At 45.6% G+C, this 18,007-nt stretch overlaps 1 protein-coding gene across 4 annotated transcripts in view; it reads right to left on the bottom strand.

Annotated features, from left to right (window-relative positions):
- The window catches only part of LOC146180269 (uncharacterized), a 73,025-nt gene that overhangs the window by 16,871 nt on the left and 38,147 nt on the right, over window positions 1-18,007 (bottom strand). For 3 of the 4 annotated variants that reach the window (XM_084579482.1, XM_084579481.1, XM_084579483.1), the window contains exon 6: window positions 1,356-1,646. The exons of the other annotated variant lie outside the window; for it this stretch is intronic. In XM_084579482.1, the coding sequence (XP_084435608.1) occupies window positions 1,356-1,646 (291 nt within the window). The remainder of the gene's footprint in view (window positions 1-1,355; window positions 1,647-18,007) is intronic. 4 annotated transcript variants of the gene reach the window in all.

Below are 18,007 nucleotides of genomic sequence, written 5' to 3'. Positions count from 1 at the left end.
CGTCAAAGAAAGCTTTAATGGTACATGGTTACCTGTTCATCGAAGAAGCATCAAACACTGTGGCACCATCTAACTGACAGAAGCATTGCTTTTAACTGAAGTGCGCACTAGAAAGTGTGCAAAACAATAAAACATGATGACCACACCTGAAAGTAACTAGTGCACAAAATCAGTGATATTTTCCCAAGTTGGCGTCATGTGGCGGGCTACATTGATAATGGCAGTGTTTCGCTACAGGACAGCACTTGTTTGATTTGTGCAATTCACAATTACAAATTAATATTATAAGCCCTCATTCCTTAGATACTGAACTGGTCGTCTGCACAATATAAGGCAAGATCTTTTCTACCATGATGTCACAACATGTTTTGGTCAATGTGTGTCGGCTATGAGGGTAGTGGAGGAACCACCTGTGTGGTTCGCCTCCATCGAAACATGGCCAGGATCTAACTCATATCCTCAGGATCAGCAGCTGAGTGCCCACACTTCTCAGCCTACACAGCAGGGTATGCTGCATTCTTTTTACTTTAACTGCGTTGCAACTTGTAAGTTTCCTACCATAGTTTGTATTTTTCTTTTTGCATTCCCACCTAGGCAAAATTCCTTCATGAGACTTAGATAACAGCTGTACCACACCCCCACATGTGGGACATGGCTTATATTAACCTCTAAAGCACTCTCTCTAGGATGTACAGTTGAAGGTTTCAGCCAGAGCCCATGAAATCCATGCCATTTAAAGCAGTAATGTAAGGAAACTGTTCCTTGTGCAGCTATCACTAGAACTAAGGTGGATTCTCTGAAAACACAGTCCTTTGAATCTCCTTTCCAAGCTGGCATTATCTAATGGCATACTCAGCCAGGCAGGCACACTGCTGCTCAGGCAAACAGCTTATCTTCTTTCCTTAATGCACACATTTCAATATTACTAGGACTCTGTAAGCAATGTTTTCCTATACTAAAAGAACCACAAAAGATAGAGGGCAAATAAAATAAACAGCTGTTGCCAACAAGAGTGTATATAAGGCTGCAAAAAGAGTAAACATCAAACAAAAGTGCTAATTCAGGCAACTCTCAAATTCCGAGTTTCAAGTTTTCTTGCACGGCAGTTAAAATGGCTACAGGGCAAGCAATGGTAAAAAGTTCCCAATTAATCTCAATCCTTACAGTAAGGAGCAGTCATGATGAACAATTCTTGCATTTGTCCTCCATCGCAGTAGGGCCGCGCTCAGCTCTAGCGCATTATGCATATCCACTGCAGTGGGTATCCCTGTGGTGCCGGGGTAGGCAGGATCCCTTCGACCATGACAAGAAACAAGTGACTGCCACAAAAATAGCGAGCGAGAGGAAGGACTGACCGGTGGCCTTAACCCAGGCTTCAACACGCTTCTTGGTTGCCGACAGGCTCTCAAACTCGGGCACAAAGACACTCCGTGTTAGCTGCATTGGCATGAAGGTCTTGCAATGCAGCGACAGGGGTGGTGATGGGGGAAGGCCGCACTGCTGGGTTACGAGCGCCTTGCTGTAGGCCACTCGCAGCACTCGCACAAAGAAAGTGGCTATCTTGGCATGCTTCGTGTATGACAAACACTGAGTGTCCACCACGGTGTGCTCCCTTACGCTCTCAGTGGGAGGGCCAAGTGCTGGATCTAATGTGAAAGAGAAGAAAAGGGGGGGGGGGGGAACACGCATGGGCTGCTTTCAATTTCAGTAGAAAGAACAAGCTACAGCAATGTAAGCTCACTAAGTGACATTGTTACGCCCTCTCCACCCAAGCAGTTTTTAAAAATAATTCCTGCGATCTGCTGCTGCCTGAGGAGCAGGCATTAAAGATGCAGAGCTAAGATGGCTGCCCTAGTACATTAATCAGCGAAAGCTGTGGAAGCTTTGCTCTAGCCAATCAGCCCTGAAGTTTAACATGACCGCGTTAAACACCACATTCTCGAGAAAAGCTGGCACTGATGTCTGCATTGTGAGTGAAAAGTCATGGGCATTGCAGGAGGTAGCTGGTGGCTCGCATGGCACTGATTAGGCGGACACTTGTCTAACATGGTGCGACCACAAAAGGTGGCCGATTTGTCAGGATATGCAAAAGGGAGTTATATTAGAGGAACAAATTAAGAGGTCAGTAATTGGATGAGTAGCAAAATCCATGTACCTGAACAAGGACTCACACAGGGAGCCATTAATGCTGTCACATCATGCCTTTAAAAGTGGAGCTTAAGTGTCCCCTCAAATTTTTGCCGCCAACTGTACATTTGGCAAACAGTTACTACGGTGGCTATATAACCGTATGTTGTTGGTCCTGCCGTGCCCATGGCGTTATAGGCGCATTGCATATGAACGTTTAATTGTGTGCAAACTACTCCTATGTGGTGATGTAGAAAGCAACCCTGGTCCCCCTCTTCAGGGGGACCAGGTGTTATGGTACCAGGACTCACTTTTGGAAATGCAGTCCTGTGCATGAAATCAGAAGTACAGTCAGGCCTTGAAATCAGACAGAGAAAGGTAGGTAGATTGGCATTGGGAGCACATGGCAACACACCTAAAGAAGGAGTCCAGGGAGATATGGGCTGGGCATCATTTGAGGTTAGAGAGGCAAATAGCAAACTAAAATATGATCAGAGACTAACCGAAATGGAGGAATCAAGGTGGGCACGAAAAATGTACAAGCACCTCTTCATGAAAAGCCTGAATACGAAATGGACTAACAGAACCCGAAAGCTCAGATTTAAGTACCTAGAGTTTGGAGATGCACCGCAGCAAAACAGCAGCATTGAAAAGCAGGTAAAGGAAGCAGAAAGGAAAATGTGGGAGGAAAGAATGCAAGGAAAATCAGCATTGGGTATGTATAGAACTCGAAAACAGGATATAAAGAAAGAAAGTTTATTCGACAACTCACGAGGGAGCTCATTGCTGTTTGAGGCTAGGACAGGGGCCCTCAGAACAAAAACGTACAGGAAAAAATTTCAGGAAGTAGATATATTATGCGTGGCGTGCGGAACTGAGGAGGAAACAACGGAACATGTTGTTCTAAGGTGCCAAAAACTTCGTCCTGCCCTTCCCGCGGGAAAAGCGGCAGATCTGGAGAGAGCGCTGGGATTTGCTGGGGAAGATGGACGAATGGATGAGGAACGCGTTTTGATAACAAAAGAGAGGTTAGAGGATTGGTGGAAAAAGTCAAGAGAATAAAGAGAGGAAAAAAAGGGAGGGGGGCAGATACGGGCGAATTAGAAGCTAAAAATGGAGAACAGATAAATATATTTCTTTTAATTTTTTGGCTAGGCGGCGCAAGCTGCCGTCCGATACAAAGAGCAGAGCCACTATCATCCATCATCCATCCATCCAGATGTTCGATAAAATCATGGAATCCCAAACCATCATACAGCAGGAAATTTCGGAATTGAAAGCATTTCAGAGTAAGCTAGATATACTTCTCAGCTCCTTAGCAACTAGACTAGATCACATAGAACATCTGTTTAGTGACTTCAAGGCCGGTATTGAACCACTTGCTCCAATCGAACAGCATATGAATTCGCTAAAGCAGTCATTTTCTAAGCAACACCAAAAGCTCACTGACTTGGAGGATCGGAGCCGTCTCTCGAATTTGATTATACACGGCATAATGGAAGATACCTCTGAAACGGAAGAGGAACTTAAGAATAAGGTGATATCTGAGGTCCTTGAAAAACATCTTGGTGTCTCAACGTCATCCACTGCCCGTATACATATAGTAGGAAAAGCAAATAGTAACACAAACCGTCCTGTAATCGCATTCTTGCAAAATTTTAATGAAAAAAAAAGGCTTTGTATGCAAACGGTAGTAAACTTAAAGATTCAGCTTTTTCCATACAAAATGATTATTCCAAGGAGACATTAAGAAAATGAAAATTGCTCAGGGAATCTTACAAAATGGAAAGGAAGGATGGAAAGAAGGCTTATCTTGTTCATGACAAGCTCAAAATCGGCAACAGCATGTACGCTTGGAACGATTCAACTGAAAAGCGGATAAGCCTTCCTCCTATCTCTTCTATAAACTCAGATTGACAGACCACCTTAAATAACTCAGCTCTTCGTGACCTTGTTATCTTAAACATAAATGCCCAGAGCATAGTGAACAAGTCAACTGCCCTTGAGATCGCTCTGTTTACCCACAGTCCCGACATAGCTGTTATAACCGAGACTTGGCTTCACTGTGATATCACAAACGATTGCATCTTTCCTCCACCATACACTGTATTTAGGCGTGACAGGGGGTCTCGGGGAGGTGGCGTAGCCATTTTACTAAAACGAAACTTCTCCGCTACAGTTCTCAATTCACCAGAAAACCACGAAAGCCTTGCTCTGAAAATCACGTATCTTAATTGGTTACACTTTTATCTTATGTGCACTTTATAGGCCCCCTAATTCAGACCTGGACTATCTGCATAAGCTACAGGATTTTTTGTTCAACTACAGAAATAAGAATTTGATACTTGCAAGGGATTTTAATCTGCCAACCATCAACAGGTCTAACAAAAACCTTGGATGCTCTGAAAATGCTGACACAATCTATGATATAATGTTGTCCCATAACCTTCAGCAAATAGTCAACGAACCAACTAGAATAAACGGTTCTACTGAGTCAATTTTAGATCTAGTATTCATAAAACGGTTTATTTGTGATTACACAGTGTCTGTTCATGATGGCATATCTGATCAAAAGTTAGTAGTCGCAACTCTATCTGCAGTTCACGGCCGTAAAGAAAAGGCAAGGCATAAGAACGTAAAAGATGATACAAAAGCACTAGATGATTCCATCCTTGACTACTTGGAACTGGCTTATGAAAGCTTTGAGGGAACGAGTGTTACACAGTTATGGAACACGTTCAAGAAACACTAAATATTGTATCAATACCTTCATACCCAATAAAAAGAAGCGCTTAAAGAAAGCAAATCCCTGGAAAATCAGCACATTATTCACCTAAAGCGAAGGCTAAACGGCTGAAAAAAACTAAGAATGCCAGGTCTAGTCTCTTAATTAGCAGAAGAGCTTTCTTCGAACATTAAATCAGCAAAAAAACATTACTTTACAGAGAGAGTCTTCGAAAATTTATACAAAATGATCCCCGCAAATTTTGGGATCATCTTCGAACTTCACACAAGCAAATAAATCAAATCACTGTGCATAACAATATAATTACGGGTCCTCAATCAATTGCTACGCATTTTAATACATACTTTCATTCTTTATTTTTTGAGGAAAGTGCCAATGAATATGTTTTTGACTTTCAACCTGAACAACAAATCATTGTATCCTACGAAGGCGTTGTTGAATCTCTACTCCGGTTAGATGCTAAAAGTTCGCATGGTCCAGATGACATACCGAACGCCTTCTTATGCCGTTATGCTGAATCATTAGCTCATTTCTTAACAAAAATTTTGTTTATCTTTATCATCTTTCTCCTTGCCCCCTGACTGGCTAACAGCCAGAGTTGTGCCTGTGCATAAAAAGAGAGATTGGGCGTGTTTAAACAATTACCGTCCGATTTCTTTCACGAGTACCTGTTGCAAACTAATCGAACACATTATCGCTAACCACATACGTACTTGATATATTAAACTCAAACGAATGCTTGTCTCCATTCCAACACGGCTTCAGGAAAGGATTTTCTACTATCACGCAATTGGTTACCGCTATCCATAACTTTAGTTCCGTATTGGATAAATCAGGACAACTAGACATAATTTTTTTAGACTTCAGCAAAGCATTTGACAAAGTTCCCTACAATAAACTTCTTGGAGGACTCAAATTAATAGGTGTGCCCTTGGCCTTGGTAAACTGGATTGCTTCCTACCTACGAAATAGAACTCAGTGTGTAGATATTGGTGGTATTTCTTCTGCGTCACTTCCAGTGACATCTGGCGTTCCCCAAGGAAGCGTACTAGGACTGTTGTTACTTTTGATTTATATAAATGACATTGCATGTTCCATTCATAGAAATGTTAAAACTGCTTTATTTGCCGATGACTGCATGCTGTACATCCCAATAAGTTCTGTGGCTAACCAAAACTTACTGAATGATGCTTTCCGCGAAATTGTGGCCTGGTGTGACAAATCAGAAATGCCCTTCAATCCTGATAAGACAGTGCTCTTGCGCATGGCAAGAAAGAAACATCCTATGCACTTTAGCTACTCTGCTTGCAGCACTACTATTTCGGAAGTCAAAAATTACAAATATTTAGGTGTCTTAATAAATTTGCAGCTTAACTGGAGCGACCATGTTGATTCCATCTCTTCATCTGCGTTGAAAAAACTTGAACTTTTGAAACACAAGCTCAAAGGAGCATCTAGTCACGTTCAGTCGTGTCCGACTCTTCGTGACCCTATGGACCATGTCACACCACGCTTTCCGGTCTCTCACTATCTTCCTAACATCACATAACTTCATCTGCAGAGCCTCAAGGATGCCATCTAACCATCACGTTTGCTGCCTACCCCTTCTCCGGCAACCCTCAACCTTTCCCAACATCAAATCTTTCTCCAGCGACTCCACTCTTCTCATCAGATGACAAAAGTAGCTGAGCTTTAACTTTAGAATTTGACCCTCCAATGAGCAGGCAGGGTTTATGGTCGACAATATCGACTGATTTGATCTTCTGGCAGTCCAATGAACTCTCAAGAGTCTCCGCCAGCACCACAATTCAAACGCGTCAATTCTTCAGCGGTCAGCCTTCTTCATAGTCCAACTCTCTCATCCATACACCACAACTGGAAAGACAATAGCACGAGTTATAGGGATCTTGGTTGGCAGACTAATGTCTCTGCTCTTTACTAGGCAGTCAAGGCTAACCATGGCTCTCTTTCCCAGAAGCAGGCATTAATCTTGGAGCCCAAGAATAGAAAATCTGTCACAGCTTCCACTTCTCGTCCCTTGATGCTCCAGTACTTGATAGGGCAAGACGCCATGATCTTTGTCTTTTTAATGTTCAGTTTAAGCCCAAACTTCTCACTCTCTTCTTGTACGCGCATCAGAAGTCTCTTGAGTTCCACTTCACTTTCTGCCATTAAAGTGGTATCATCCGCATATCTAAGGTTGTTGATACATTTTCCAGCAATCTTCACTCCAGCTGAAGACTCGTCCAGACCAGCCTTCCTCATGATGCACTCTGCATATAGGTTGAAAAGGTAGGGTGACAGTATGCAGCCTTCTCTCACTCCTTTCTCAATCGGAAACCAATCAGTAAGACAATGCCCAGTTCTGACTGTGGGCTCTTGCCCTTCATACAGGTTCCTGAGGAGACAGATGAGGTGAATTGGAACTCCCATCTCTTGGAGAATTTGCCACAATCTGCTGTGATCTACGCAGTCAAACGCTTTCGCATAATCAATAAAGCGGAAGTAGATGGGTTTCTGGAACTCTCTTGCTTTTTCCATGATCCAGCGAAGGTTGGCAATCTGGTCTCTAGTTCCTCTGCCCTTGCGAAACCCAGCTTGCACGTCCGGAAGCTCCCGATCCACATACTGCTGCAGCCTACTTTGGAGGATTTTCAACATCACCTTGCTAGCATGCGAAATAAGCCCGATTGTGCGGTAGTTGGAACAATCTTTGGCACTGCCTTTCTTTGGAATGGGGATGTAAACTGACCTCCTCCAATCCTGTGGCCACTGCAGGGTTGTCCAAATCTTCTGACATAATGTATGCACAATGTTAACAGCGTCATGGTTGAGGTTTTGAAGCAACTCAGCTGGAATGCCATTAATTCCACTAGCTTTGTTCTTAGCAAGGCTGGCTAAGGCCCATTCAACTTCACTCTTCAGGATGCCCGGCTCGAGATCAGTAATCACAACCGTCTTATGTTGGGTTTGCACATTCAGGTCCTTCTTGTACAATTCTTCTGTGTATTCTTGCCACCTCTTCTTTATCTCTGAGGCTTCAGTGAGGTCCTTGTCTTGTTTGTCCTTTATCACGCACAGCTTAGCACAGAAGCTTCCTTTGATATCTTTGATTGTCTTATACAGAGCTCTTGTGTTCCTTAATTGGCTGTTGTCCTCAACTGCTTGGCACTGTATGTTCAGGAAGGCATTCTTATCTCTCCTTGCTATTTTCTAAAAATCCGCATTGAGAACCTTGTATCTTTCTCTTTCCCTCATAACTTTTGCCATCCTCCTTTCCTCAGCTATTTGCAAAGCCTCTTCAGATAACCAGTTTGCTTTCTTGCATTTCTTTTGCTTTGGGACTACCTTAGTAGCAACTTCTTGTATTATATCACGAACATCAGTCCACATCTCTTCAGGCTCTCTGTCTTCTAGATCTAATTCTTGAAATCGATTCCTCACTTCCACAGCATATTCTGATGAAATTTGATCCAGATCATACCTAAAAGGCCATCTAGTTTTCTGCGTTTTCCTCAATCGAAGCTTAAATTTGGCTGCAAGAAGCTGATGATCGGTGCCACAATCGGCCCCAGGCCTTGTTTTTACTGCTTGTATAGCGCTTTTCCGTCTCTGCCGGCAAAGAATATAATCAATCTGATTCCTGTACAGACCGTCCGGTGAAGTCCATGTGTACAGGCGCCTCTTGTGCTGTTGAAAATGAGTATTCGCTATGGTCAGGTTGTTTTCTTGACAAAACTCTACTAGCCTCTGCCCAGCTTCATTTGGCTCACCAAGACCAAACTTTCCATTAATAACCTTAGCATTCCAGTCTCCTATGAGAAAAAGGACGCCTGATGATGGAGTGCAGTCTAAAAGGCATTGCAGGTCCGCATAAAATCTCTCAACGTCAGCTTCTTTAGCAGTAGTGGTTGGTACAAATTTTTAAAGAATATGTAAAACAACTTTTGAGTTCAAAATCAGTTCGCTGCTAGAGGTCACGTGATCATGTGATCAAAGAAGCCTGCAAAGCTGCTCCTCAGTCAGACGTCTGTTCGGTTGATTTCGTTGTGTATTTTTGGGGGGGAAGGGGGCAGGGCTCCTCTTTTTTATTAATTAACTTACAGAAAAACAAAGAAATTACTAAGGTCAAAAACATATCGAATGCATCCAACATTCCAGTCACAGCCTCAGTTGGTGTCCGGTAAAAATTATAATAATATAACGTATATTCCTCACTTCTACGCGCCCATAGTGCTGCTTAAGTCCTCTGCTATTGTGATGTGGGCTTCAACTTTCTGTGAGTCAGCAACAATTATCAAACAGCACAACTTCATTGATTTCAGCTGTTAATACAACCTCGTACTGTGAAAATATTAAATATGAAGCAGCCCAGTGTCATGCGATAAACATGAACACTAATTCTCATAAATTTATTTTAGACATCTCCAGTGATCAACAACAAAGCGACGGTACCTAAGAATACTCAGTTCAAAAGGGCAGCTATTCAACTGTTGTAACTTAATTGTAAGTTTAGAGGTTCCATGTTGTGCACATTCTTAAGGCACAGTTGTTCTTTAAAGCCTCCAGTGCACGTATACTCCTATGAAAATTTGTCTCTCACTGTGTCGTCTTCATACGTGCTACTTCTCACGCTCAGGAAATTTGATAGCCGATCAGATGTTCTTTGGTCGATTAATGGAGATTTTTCTTCAAATGGCCTGCGGATGAACTTATACACTCAATGTCGTGCCTGTCTCTTGCAGAGCTGAAGACAAAAGTAGGACTGATTAAGCTGACCCTCTTCAGCTGCCTGTAGCCCAAACAACCATTTGCATGGCACATATGTCGCCCACTGCAGATTGGTTTCTTGAAAATAGATGGCAAACACATGCGGTTTCGAACAATGCAGCTACCGCTGAGAGGTGCACGCAGAAGGCATCGCGGCAGGAAGGGGAAAAAGAATGGAAACGAGTCCTTTGACAGCGACCCTTCGTAGGGCAGCCCTTGACAATAAGTGCTTCCAAAAGCTCGGTGATGGCCGCGAACACGGACAACAGGAGGAATAAAACCTCAAAACAGACAGCCCGTGTCGTGCATTCTATGCAGAGGACCGAATGCACTTTAAAAGCTGAGCGAGCTTCACATATGTATTTGCTGTTTTATTTGCATTTATTTGTTTGCTTTTTTAAATGTTTTTATTTGCTCTTTACTTCCCTAACACATTATAAGCATTAATGTGGATTAAAATATTTTTGGAGTCTGGAAACAGTCCTGAACTGCTACTTATATTTACCTGGCACTGCCTTCACCTGTTGACTACATAAAAGAAAAGCAGTGGGCTAAACTAGCCGGTCATTCGCAGGCCCGAACTTGGCCCATCCTTTCACAGACCCCACGGATTTAAAGCCCGGTCCAGGTCCGCCAATAAAGTGCCCAGGCTTTCAGGTAAGCTCGTTCAGTGCTTTAGCGAAAACTTGCATTGAATCGTGTGTGACTTGTGGGCCACCCACAAAGTCAGCGCTGTCAACTGGAGTACGTAGGTGCGGGACATCTTATACCATGCATGTTTACTTTATCAAGACTGAAGCCACTGCCTTGTCTGGCATTTCTAAATGCAGGTCGCGGCTGCCCTTTCTAGCAGCCTCAATTACTTTGGCGGCAGCTTGTCGAATTGTCTTTTGTTTAGCGGGCACCTTTCTTCACAGGTAAGCAGGAACGTCAGCAGGACAGAGGCAAGGAATCTATCGTCAGTCTATGGGAATCTAGCGTGACTATGGGAAGCAAACAGTGTTGCTTTTGTAGTGTAATAACCTTCATCATCATAGCCACTGGCATGAATCGCGTGCTGGTGCACTCGAGGACGAAGAAGTTGGTCGCTGTCTTGGTGATTTTGCTACGCCTGACGCTCCGCTGCGAGTTCATCCTGAGCGGCTGGATCCATCTGGGTTGACTGAATAAACACACCTCTACAATTGGTGGGGGTGCGGGGTACATCCCCATCCACCCTGGAACTAAGAAGCCGCACATTGCCCTCTGCTTCCACCATGCCGGACGAGACCACCTCGACATCGGCGCACATTCCAACCACAGTCCTGTGTTCTGGCGTTCTATGGCAGCCTGATTCATGCCTCTTCAGTGGCACGGCCGACCAAGACGTCGACGATTGTTTGTCGGCGTATGAGCGTGTCAGTAGCTATAACAGATGCTCCAGCCCCCCATGCTCTAGCCCAGCCCTGTGCTGCCGCACAGCCCTGTGCAGGCGCAAGTAACGGCACCACTGACGTACACACAAGTTGAAGCCAGGCCGCTAATGCCAACCGCTTCCGTTTCCTACCAGGCTGCCCTTTCCAACCATCCTTCGCCCTTTGCCTGGGTCTGTATTCCATGTCCCTATTCCAATGGTACGCCAACGCCCTACAGACCCTTGGCGTACCGCAGACAACCGGCCAATCTGCTACTCTTGCGGGCTGCCGGGCCATGTTGCACGCCTTTGCCGCCAACGCCTTCTCTCTTCTCACCCTGACCTCTGGAACTACTCGTACGACACCGACGAGCGCTCACCGAGACCTCCACCCGGTTCCAATTTTGTATCTCGGAACAATCAAATGTATACCACTCACCGATCATCTTCCCCTCATCGCCGTTCACCGTCCCCACTTCTTCGATGTTCTACTGGCACTGCTGAGGAAACTAACAGTCACAGTTCCCGGGGCAAGAACTGCACTTCGTTCGAACTCTTCAAGTCCTCCGTCTTCTCCCGCTAACGTAATACAAGTGCTTGCGGACGGCGTCGCAGTACTCGCCCCTTGTTGGCACGGGCGCTGCCGTATCCATCATTAGTGAAACTCTTTGCCGTCGACTTCGCACTGCACTGTCGACTTTTTGCACTGAACCGCCTCATCCCAGCGCATTCATCCCTCAGCGGCGTGCACGGCCCGTGTTCTCATCCAGTTTATTGTACTGGCTCACTGCTCACACGACATCATTCTGGGCTACGATTTCCTTTCCACTCATCGTGCCGTTATTGACTGCGCCAGCGCGGAAGTTGCCTTTTTTCCCTGTTTGGGATACTGTCTTGTGTGACGTCCTTACCCGGTCTGCAAAACTCCTTGACGCCAATGACACAGACATTCCTCCATTTTCTGCTGCCCTCATTCCACTCTCCTGTGAAAGTGTTACTACTTCGACTGTCTTCTTCACACCTTCCGATGCCGCTTCACGCCACCCCTGCCTCCTGCTTCCATTTGCTGTTCTCAAGTTCGAAGATGGCCTTAGTGCACTGTACGTCTCGAAACCATTTTCGTGCCCGTTCGTCCTGCTACGCAGCGAGTGTCTTGGTCGTAATGAAGAACTTGATCCCGCGTTTGTAAATACTCTTCCTGCGACGCCTACATCACTAGACGTTAATGTTCTCAGCTCTTGCGATATAGCGACCACTTCGACGCCACCCAATGTTTTTCAACAAGCTATTGACACAGATATTCCACCTGCACAATGTGATCAACTCGCTGCTCTTCTACAGAGCTTCACTTCTGCCTTCGACCTTCCTCACACTGCTCTGGGTCGCACGTCTGTCGTTATGCACACAATCGACACTGGTACAAACGCACCTTTACGACAGTGTCCTTATCGCATGTCGGCCTCTGAGCGCCAAGTCATTACTGATAACGTGGATGATATGCTTCGCCGGGGCGTCATACAGCCATCTAACAGTCCATGGGCTTCTCCGGTTGTTTCGGTCACCAAGAAAGATGGTTCCATCCGGTTTTGCGTCGATTACCGTAGGCTAAACAAGATCACGTGCAAAGACGTCTATACTCTGCCACGAATCGACGACGCCTTGGACTGTTTACAGAGAGCCGAGTATTTCTCCTCTTTGGATTTGTGCTCTAGCTACTTGCAGGTGCTGATGGCTGACGATAACCACTCGAAAACTGCCTTTATAACACCGGACAGCTCATACGAGTTCAACGTTATGCCCTTTGGCCTTTGTAATGCCCCGGCTACTTTCGATCGCCTGATGGACACTGTTCTTCGTGGAGACCTGTCTTTGTTATCCGGATGACATCGCAGTTTTTTTCTACCGAATTTTCTTCTCACCTTCTCCGCCTAAAGCATGTCCTCACGTGTCTCGCCGAAGCTTGGCTTCAGTTGAATTTGAAGAAGTACCACTTTGCTGCTCAAAAACTCACAATTTTAAGCCATGTAATTTCTAAGGACAGCATTCTTCCCAACCCCACCAAACTTTGCGCAGTTGCAGAGTTTCCGAAGCCAACCTCCCTGAAGCAGCTCCGAAGCTTTATCGGCCTCTGCTCCTACTTTCGAAGTTTCATTTTGAACTTCACCTCTATCATCGCTCCTCTGACCCACTCCTTGCCGGCAGCTCTGACCTTTCCGCCTTGACTCCAGCCTGCGATAAAGCCTTCGACACTTTACGCCGCCTTTTGGTTTCGCCTCCTATTCTACGCCACTTTGATCTGACTGCACCTAAGGAGATTCACACTGATACCAGCGGTATTGGGCTCGGTGCCGTCCTTACCCAACGTAAGCTGGTTTCAGTGAGTATGTTGTGTCATACGACAGCCGACATTGACGAAAGCAGAGTCTAACTATTCAGTAAAAGAAAGAGAATGTTTGGCCATTATTTGGGCCATAGAAAAATTTCGTCCCTATGCGTATGGCCGACCGTTTTATGTCATGACCAATCACCACGTTTTGTGCTGGCTGGCCTCTCTAAAAGACCCATCCGGTCGCCTTGCTCGCTGGGCTCTCCATCTGCAGGAATATGACATTCATGTCATTTATCGATCAGGTCTGAAGCATACGGACGCGGACGCTCTTTCCCGCTCACCATTGCTTAGTGATTCCTCGTTTGACCACGTCAGTGCTTACGATTTGGCGACTCTTGCCACTGTCGACATGGCCACCGAGCAGCGGAATGACTCATGGATCAGCACACTTTTGGATTCCTTTCAAGTCCTACTCCCGGTCATGCATTCAAATCACTTGTCCCACAAGCCCTCCACTTCTCCATTCGTGACGGTCTTCTCTATCACCGCAATTATTTGCTTCACGGACAGAAATGGCTTCTAGTCATCCCATGTCATCTCCGCGCCGAAATTTGCGCTGCGTTCCATGGTGACCCACAGTGTGCCCACAGTGCTGTATTAAAGACCTACACGCGCCTACGTCTGCGATTTTACTGGCGTGGAATGTACCGCTTTGTACAACATTTCGTGCGCGCTTGCGAATCTTGTCAAAGCCGAAAAACTCCTCAGACGTCCCCTGTTTCGTTGCAGCCCTGTCCTGCTTGTTCATTTGACCACGTTGGCATAGATCTCTATGGCCCTCTTCCTACTACTGCCGCTGGAAACTGGTGGATTATCGTGGCAGTAGACCATCTTACTCGCTACACTGAAGCATCACCGTTACCTTCTGCCTCCGCACGAGACGTTTGTTTCTTCTCAAGAGCTTGATTTCTTCGACACGGGGCTCCGAAAGAACTATTCAGTGACTGTGGATGCGTTTTCTTGTCTGACGCTCTTGAGGCCCTACTGAAAGAATGTCGCATAATTCACCGCAACGCTACTTACCACCCTCAGACGAATGGCCTGACAGAACGCTTCAACCGTATTCTGAGTGACACATGCTGGCCATGTACGTCAACGACGCTCATTCCAACTGGGACCAGGTTCTTCCCTTCGTAACCTATGCGTACGACACTGCGACACAAATCACCACTGGATTCTCTCTCTTTCTTTTTTACGGGCGCGAGCCAACCTGCACAATGGACGCGCTTTTTCCCTACCGCTGTGATGTCTCTGAATCGATGCCACTCTCGGACGCAGCCCAGTACGCAGAAGAATGCCTTCAGCTCGCTCGTTCACTTACAACGGAAAACCAGTGGCAACAAAAACACTACCGGGACACCGGCGAGGCTTCTTCATATGCACCTAACTTCCTGGTGTGGCTCTGGGTCCCTGCCACAACCGCCAGCCTTTCAAAGAAGCTTCTTGCTCGATATCACGGTCCATACCGAATCCTCCAACAAGCATCTCCTGTCAACTAGGTAGTTGAGCCTGTTACACTCTCTGCGAACTTGCATCGCCGTGGACGCAAAACAGTTCATGTGAACCGAATCAAGCCCTACTATGATCCGTCTGTCCTTTCTGCGTCATAAGTCGCCAAGATGGCTCCTTCTCTACCCGTGGGGAAACTGTAGTGTGATAATCTTCGTAATCATAGCCACGGGCATAAATCGTGTGCTGGCGCACTCGAGGACGAAGAAGTTGGTCGCTGTCTTGGTGACTTTGCTACGCCTGACGCTCTGCTGAGAGTTCATCCTGAGCAGCTGGATCCATCTGGGTTGACACTTTCTATTATAGTGTACTAGAACATGTGCTTCTATGACACATTTGAAGTCCTGTTCGATGAACTGTCTGCAGAAATGGCACTTGCACCACATATATTGCGGCTGCAACCTCTGGTCGGCACACTGAAGAGTAAGCTCCCACCTTTTGAACAATTCAGGATCTTGCGGCATAGCAAGCAGAAACTTTCAGTCCTTCACTCATTGACTTGTAGCGAGATTTGCAGAATGTCGCGTGTTTTTTATGTCTTCACTCCGATCACTCCTCTGAGAAAGCGCAGAGTCTGCTTCGTTACGGTGCTTGCGTACGATCGAACTATGACAGAGGGCAAGCAGATGACAAAAAAGGTCAAATGTCATCTGTTTATAGCTTCAGTGCCACACCACAAGAGCATGACTTCTAAATAATATTTAGTAGGAATGGGCCTGCAATAAACACAACTGAAGTTAGCAAAACGCCCAACATATTTGCGACAAGTAGCAAACGATTAGCTGGCGAGCACTGGGCAGAGAACAGCAGCCAGGTTTGTCGTCATGAAGTGGAAGCACAAGGAACTGTGCTTTGTACCTTGCCGATTGGCACACCTCATCTAGCTACCGTACGGTTACCATGGGTGACTGCCTTCAACAGTGGCCCAACCCCTAGCCTCTCCCTCTCTTTCACATCACATCACATCACAAGTGGAGAGGGGGAATTTCCTTCTCTTCATTTTGACATCGGCCAATAATGAGAAAATTAATTTAAATGAACCTAAATTTATTTCAACTGATTGAAATTAACCCATCTAAATAATTCATTATGGAATTACACAATTAATAAGGCCTTATATCTCACGCTGTGGGCTCCAGAGTAGGATGCAATGTTATGGGGCTGCTCCAATGCTATAATAACTTTAGCTATGAAAACAAACCTTACCTAGCAAATTTGCTCGTTTCATGTATTAGTATACCCAGCCAGAAAGTGTGTTTCCGCAGGTTGAGCCAAAAGGTATGACAAAAAGGCAACATGCTGTTTTAGTACACAGTTGCCAGACAACACGACCATTGCTCAAAGTTTGTTCTTTCCAACCTCTTGACAATGGGTTGTCATAACTGCTTTTCAGAAAACATTTCAGTGAAGATTGTACTGAATATGCGGGTTTGTACTCGATCGATATCAATATACGAGAGGTGTTCAATACAGGTCTCCTCTGGCCAACTTCTGTTGGTTACAGGATGTTGAAACGGTGTATGTGTAATGATGGGTATCTAAATATGAACTAAGAATGGTCTCTTTTTGCCGAGGCCAAAGTGGAGCAATGTGTGATAATGGACCGTGTGGTGTACAGAGCAGCCATCAAGTATTCTACTTGAAAGGCTGAGAGCTTTGATGAGATAAAAGAAAATTATGGGCAGGGTTCTCCATCATACAATATACAGTAAAATACCGCTCGAACGAATTTCATTTAAACGAACCCCCCATTGTAGCGCCATTGAACCCAATGCAAACGCCCTTCAGTTTAACGAAATTCAGTGCAGTGCACATTTCAGTTCTAGGAACAGTTTCCGAGGCACCATCCCAAGTCTCCTAGGTCATATTGAGCACTTTAACAAGTACAACCCACCCTTTTTGCCGTGCTTTTTTGCGTTTAGTACCGCGCCGATCGTGCTCGATTACCGTGTTACGAAAAGTGGCCATTTAGCTTTGAACTGGATTGAATACCTAAGTTCGTAGCCAGCCGAAGCCATTGCTGGCTGTTTTTTTTCCATGTTTAGTGCATTTAGTTTGCTCTACACCCATACCTAGTCATAGCCACAGCTAGCCATAGCCACAGCTTCAGCCCTACTAGGGCTAGTCATCCTAGCCAGGGTTGCCACTGGTGGCAACTTTTCGCCAAATTGGCGAATTTCAGAGGCCCGTGGCGACCAAATGTTATATTGGCGACATGGCGAACTTTTGGCGATTTTCAATGAGGTTTCACGATGTGGGTTCTAAGCCTGATAACGAGCAATAATGTTCTCTTTGCGTTTTTAGGACAGTAGAATACGCTTGTGGGGTCAGATATGTATCGTGAATGGTTCGACTCCATGTACTCAGCCGACTCAGTGGCACTTGTGCAGTTTCTACACACTCATGCGCTGCCACGAGTTTGGCTGGCCACCACTCCTGCAGTGCCGTACGTTCAGCTGCGACGTGTTTGAGACAAGTTCCACCGTGGCTGCCTCGCGGTGGAGCGTGGTAAAATCCCTTTGTGTAGCGAATGCTGAAAGATGCACTTTTCAGTGCAGCGGTATTTCCCCCTTAGTGACTGGAAACAAACTACGACAAAGATTGAGAAAAAAAGAAAAGAGACGAAGCATGTTAATTGGCACATTCGAAAGAAATGTTGAATGTGATATCAATCGTAGTACAGTCAATCCCGGATATATCGAACCCGGATATATCGAATTTTGGTTATATCGAACTCACGGAATATCCCCTTGAAAATCCCATGTAAAAGAATAGGAAAGCCGCGTCATATATTGAACTCAATTTCACCGGTCCGGCGTTCGATATGTCGAACTCCACACCACGCACTGGAAGATGTGCCTCTCCCAAAGACGTGCGCATCATCCTCGGCCGTTTGCCGCGTCACGTTTTCAAGCCACGCGCGGAAGTAATGAGAGGGAACAGTTCGGCTAGGGTAGCGCCACGCCCATTCCCGAAAGGCGCGCGCATCTGCAGTTATCGTTTCCCGCGTGCCAGCACGTGACGTTTGCAAGCCATGTGCGTGAATGAACCAGACAAAACCAGTGGGAACGAG

This window comes from Amblyomma maculatum, chromosome 9, assembly GCF_055883805.1.
Source record: "Amblyomma maculatum isolate TAMU_Amacu chromosome 9, ASM5588380v1, whole genome shotgun sequence".
Lineage (NCBI taxonomy): Eukaryota > Metazoa > Arthropoda > Arachnida > Ixodida > Ixodidae > Amblyomma > Amblyomma maculatum.
This window is presented reverse-complemented; position numbering and strand designations above follow the sequence as displayed.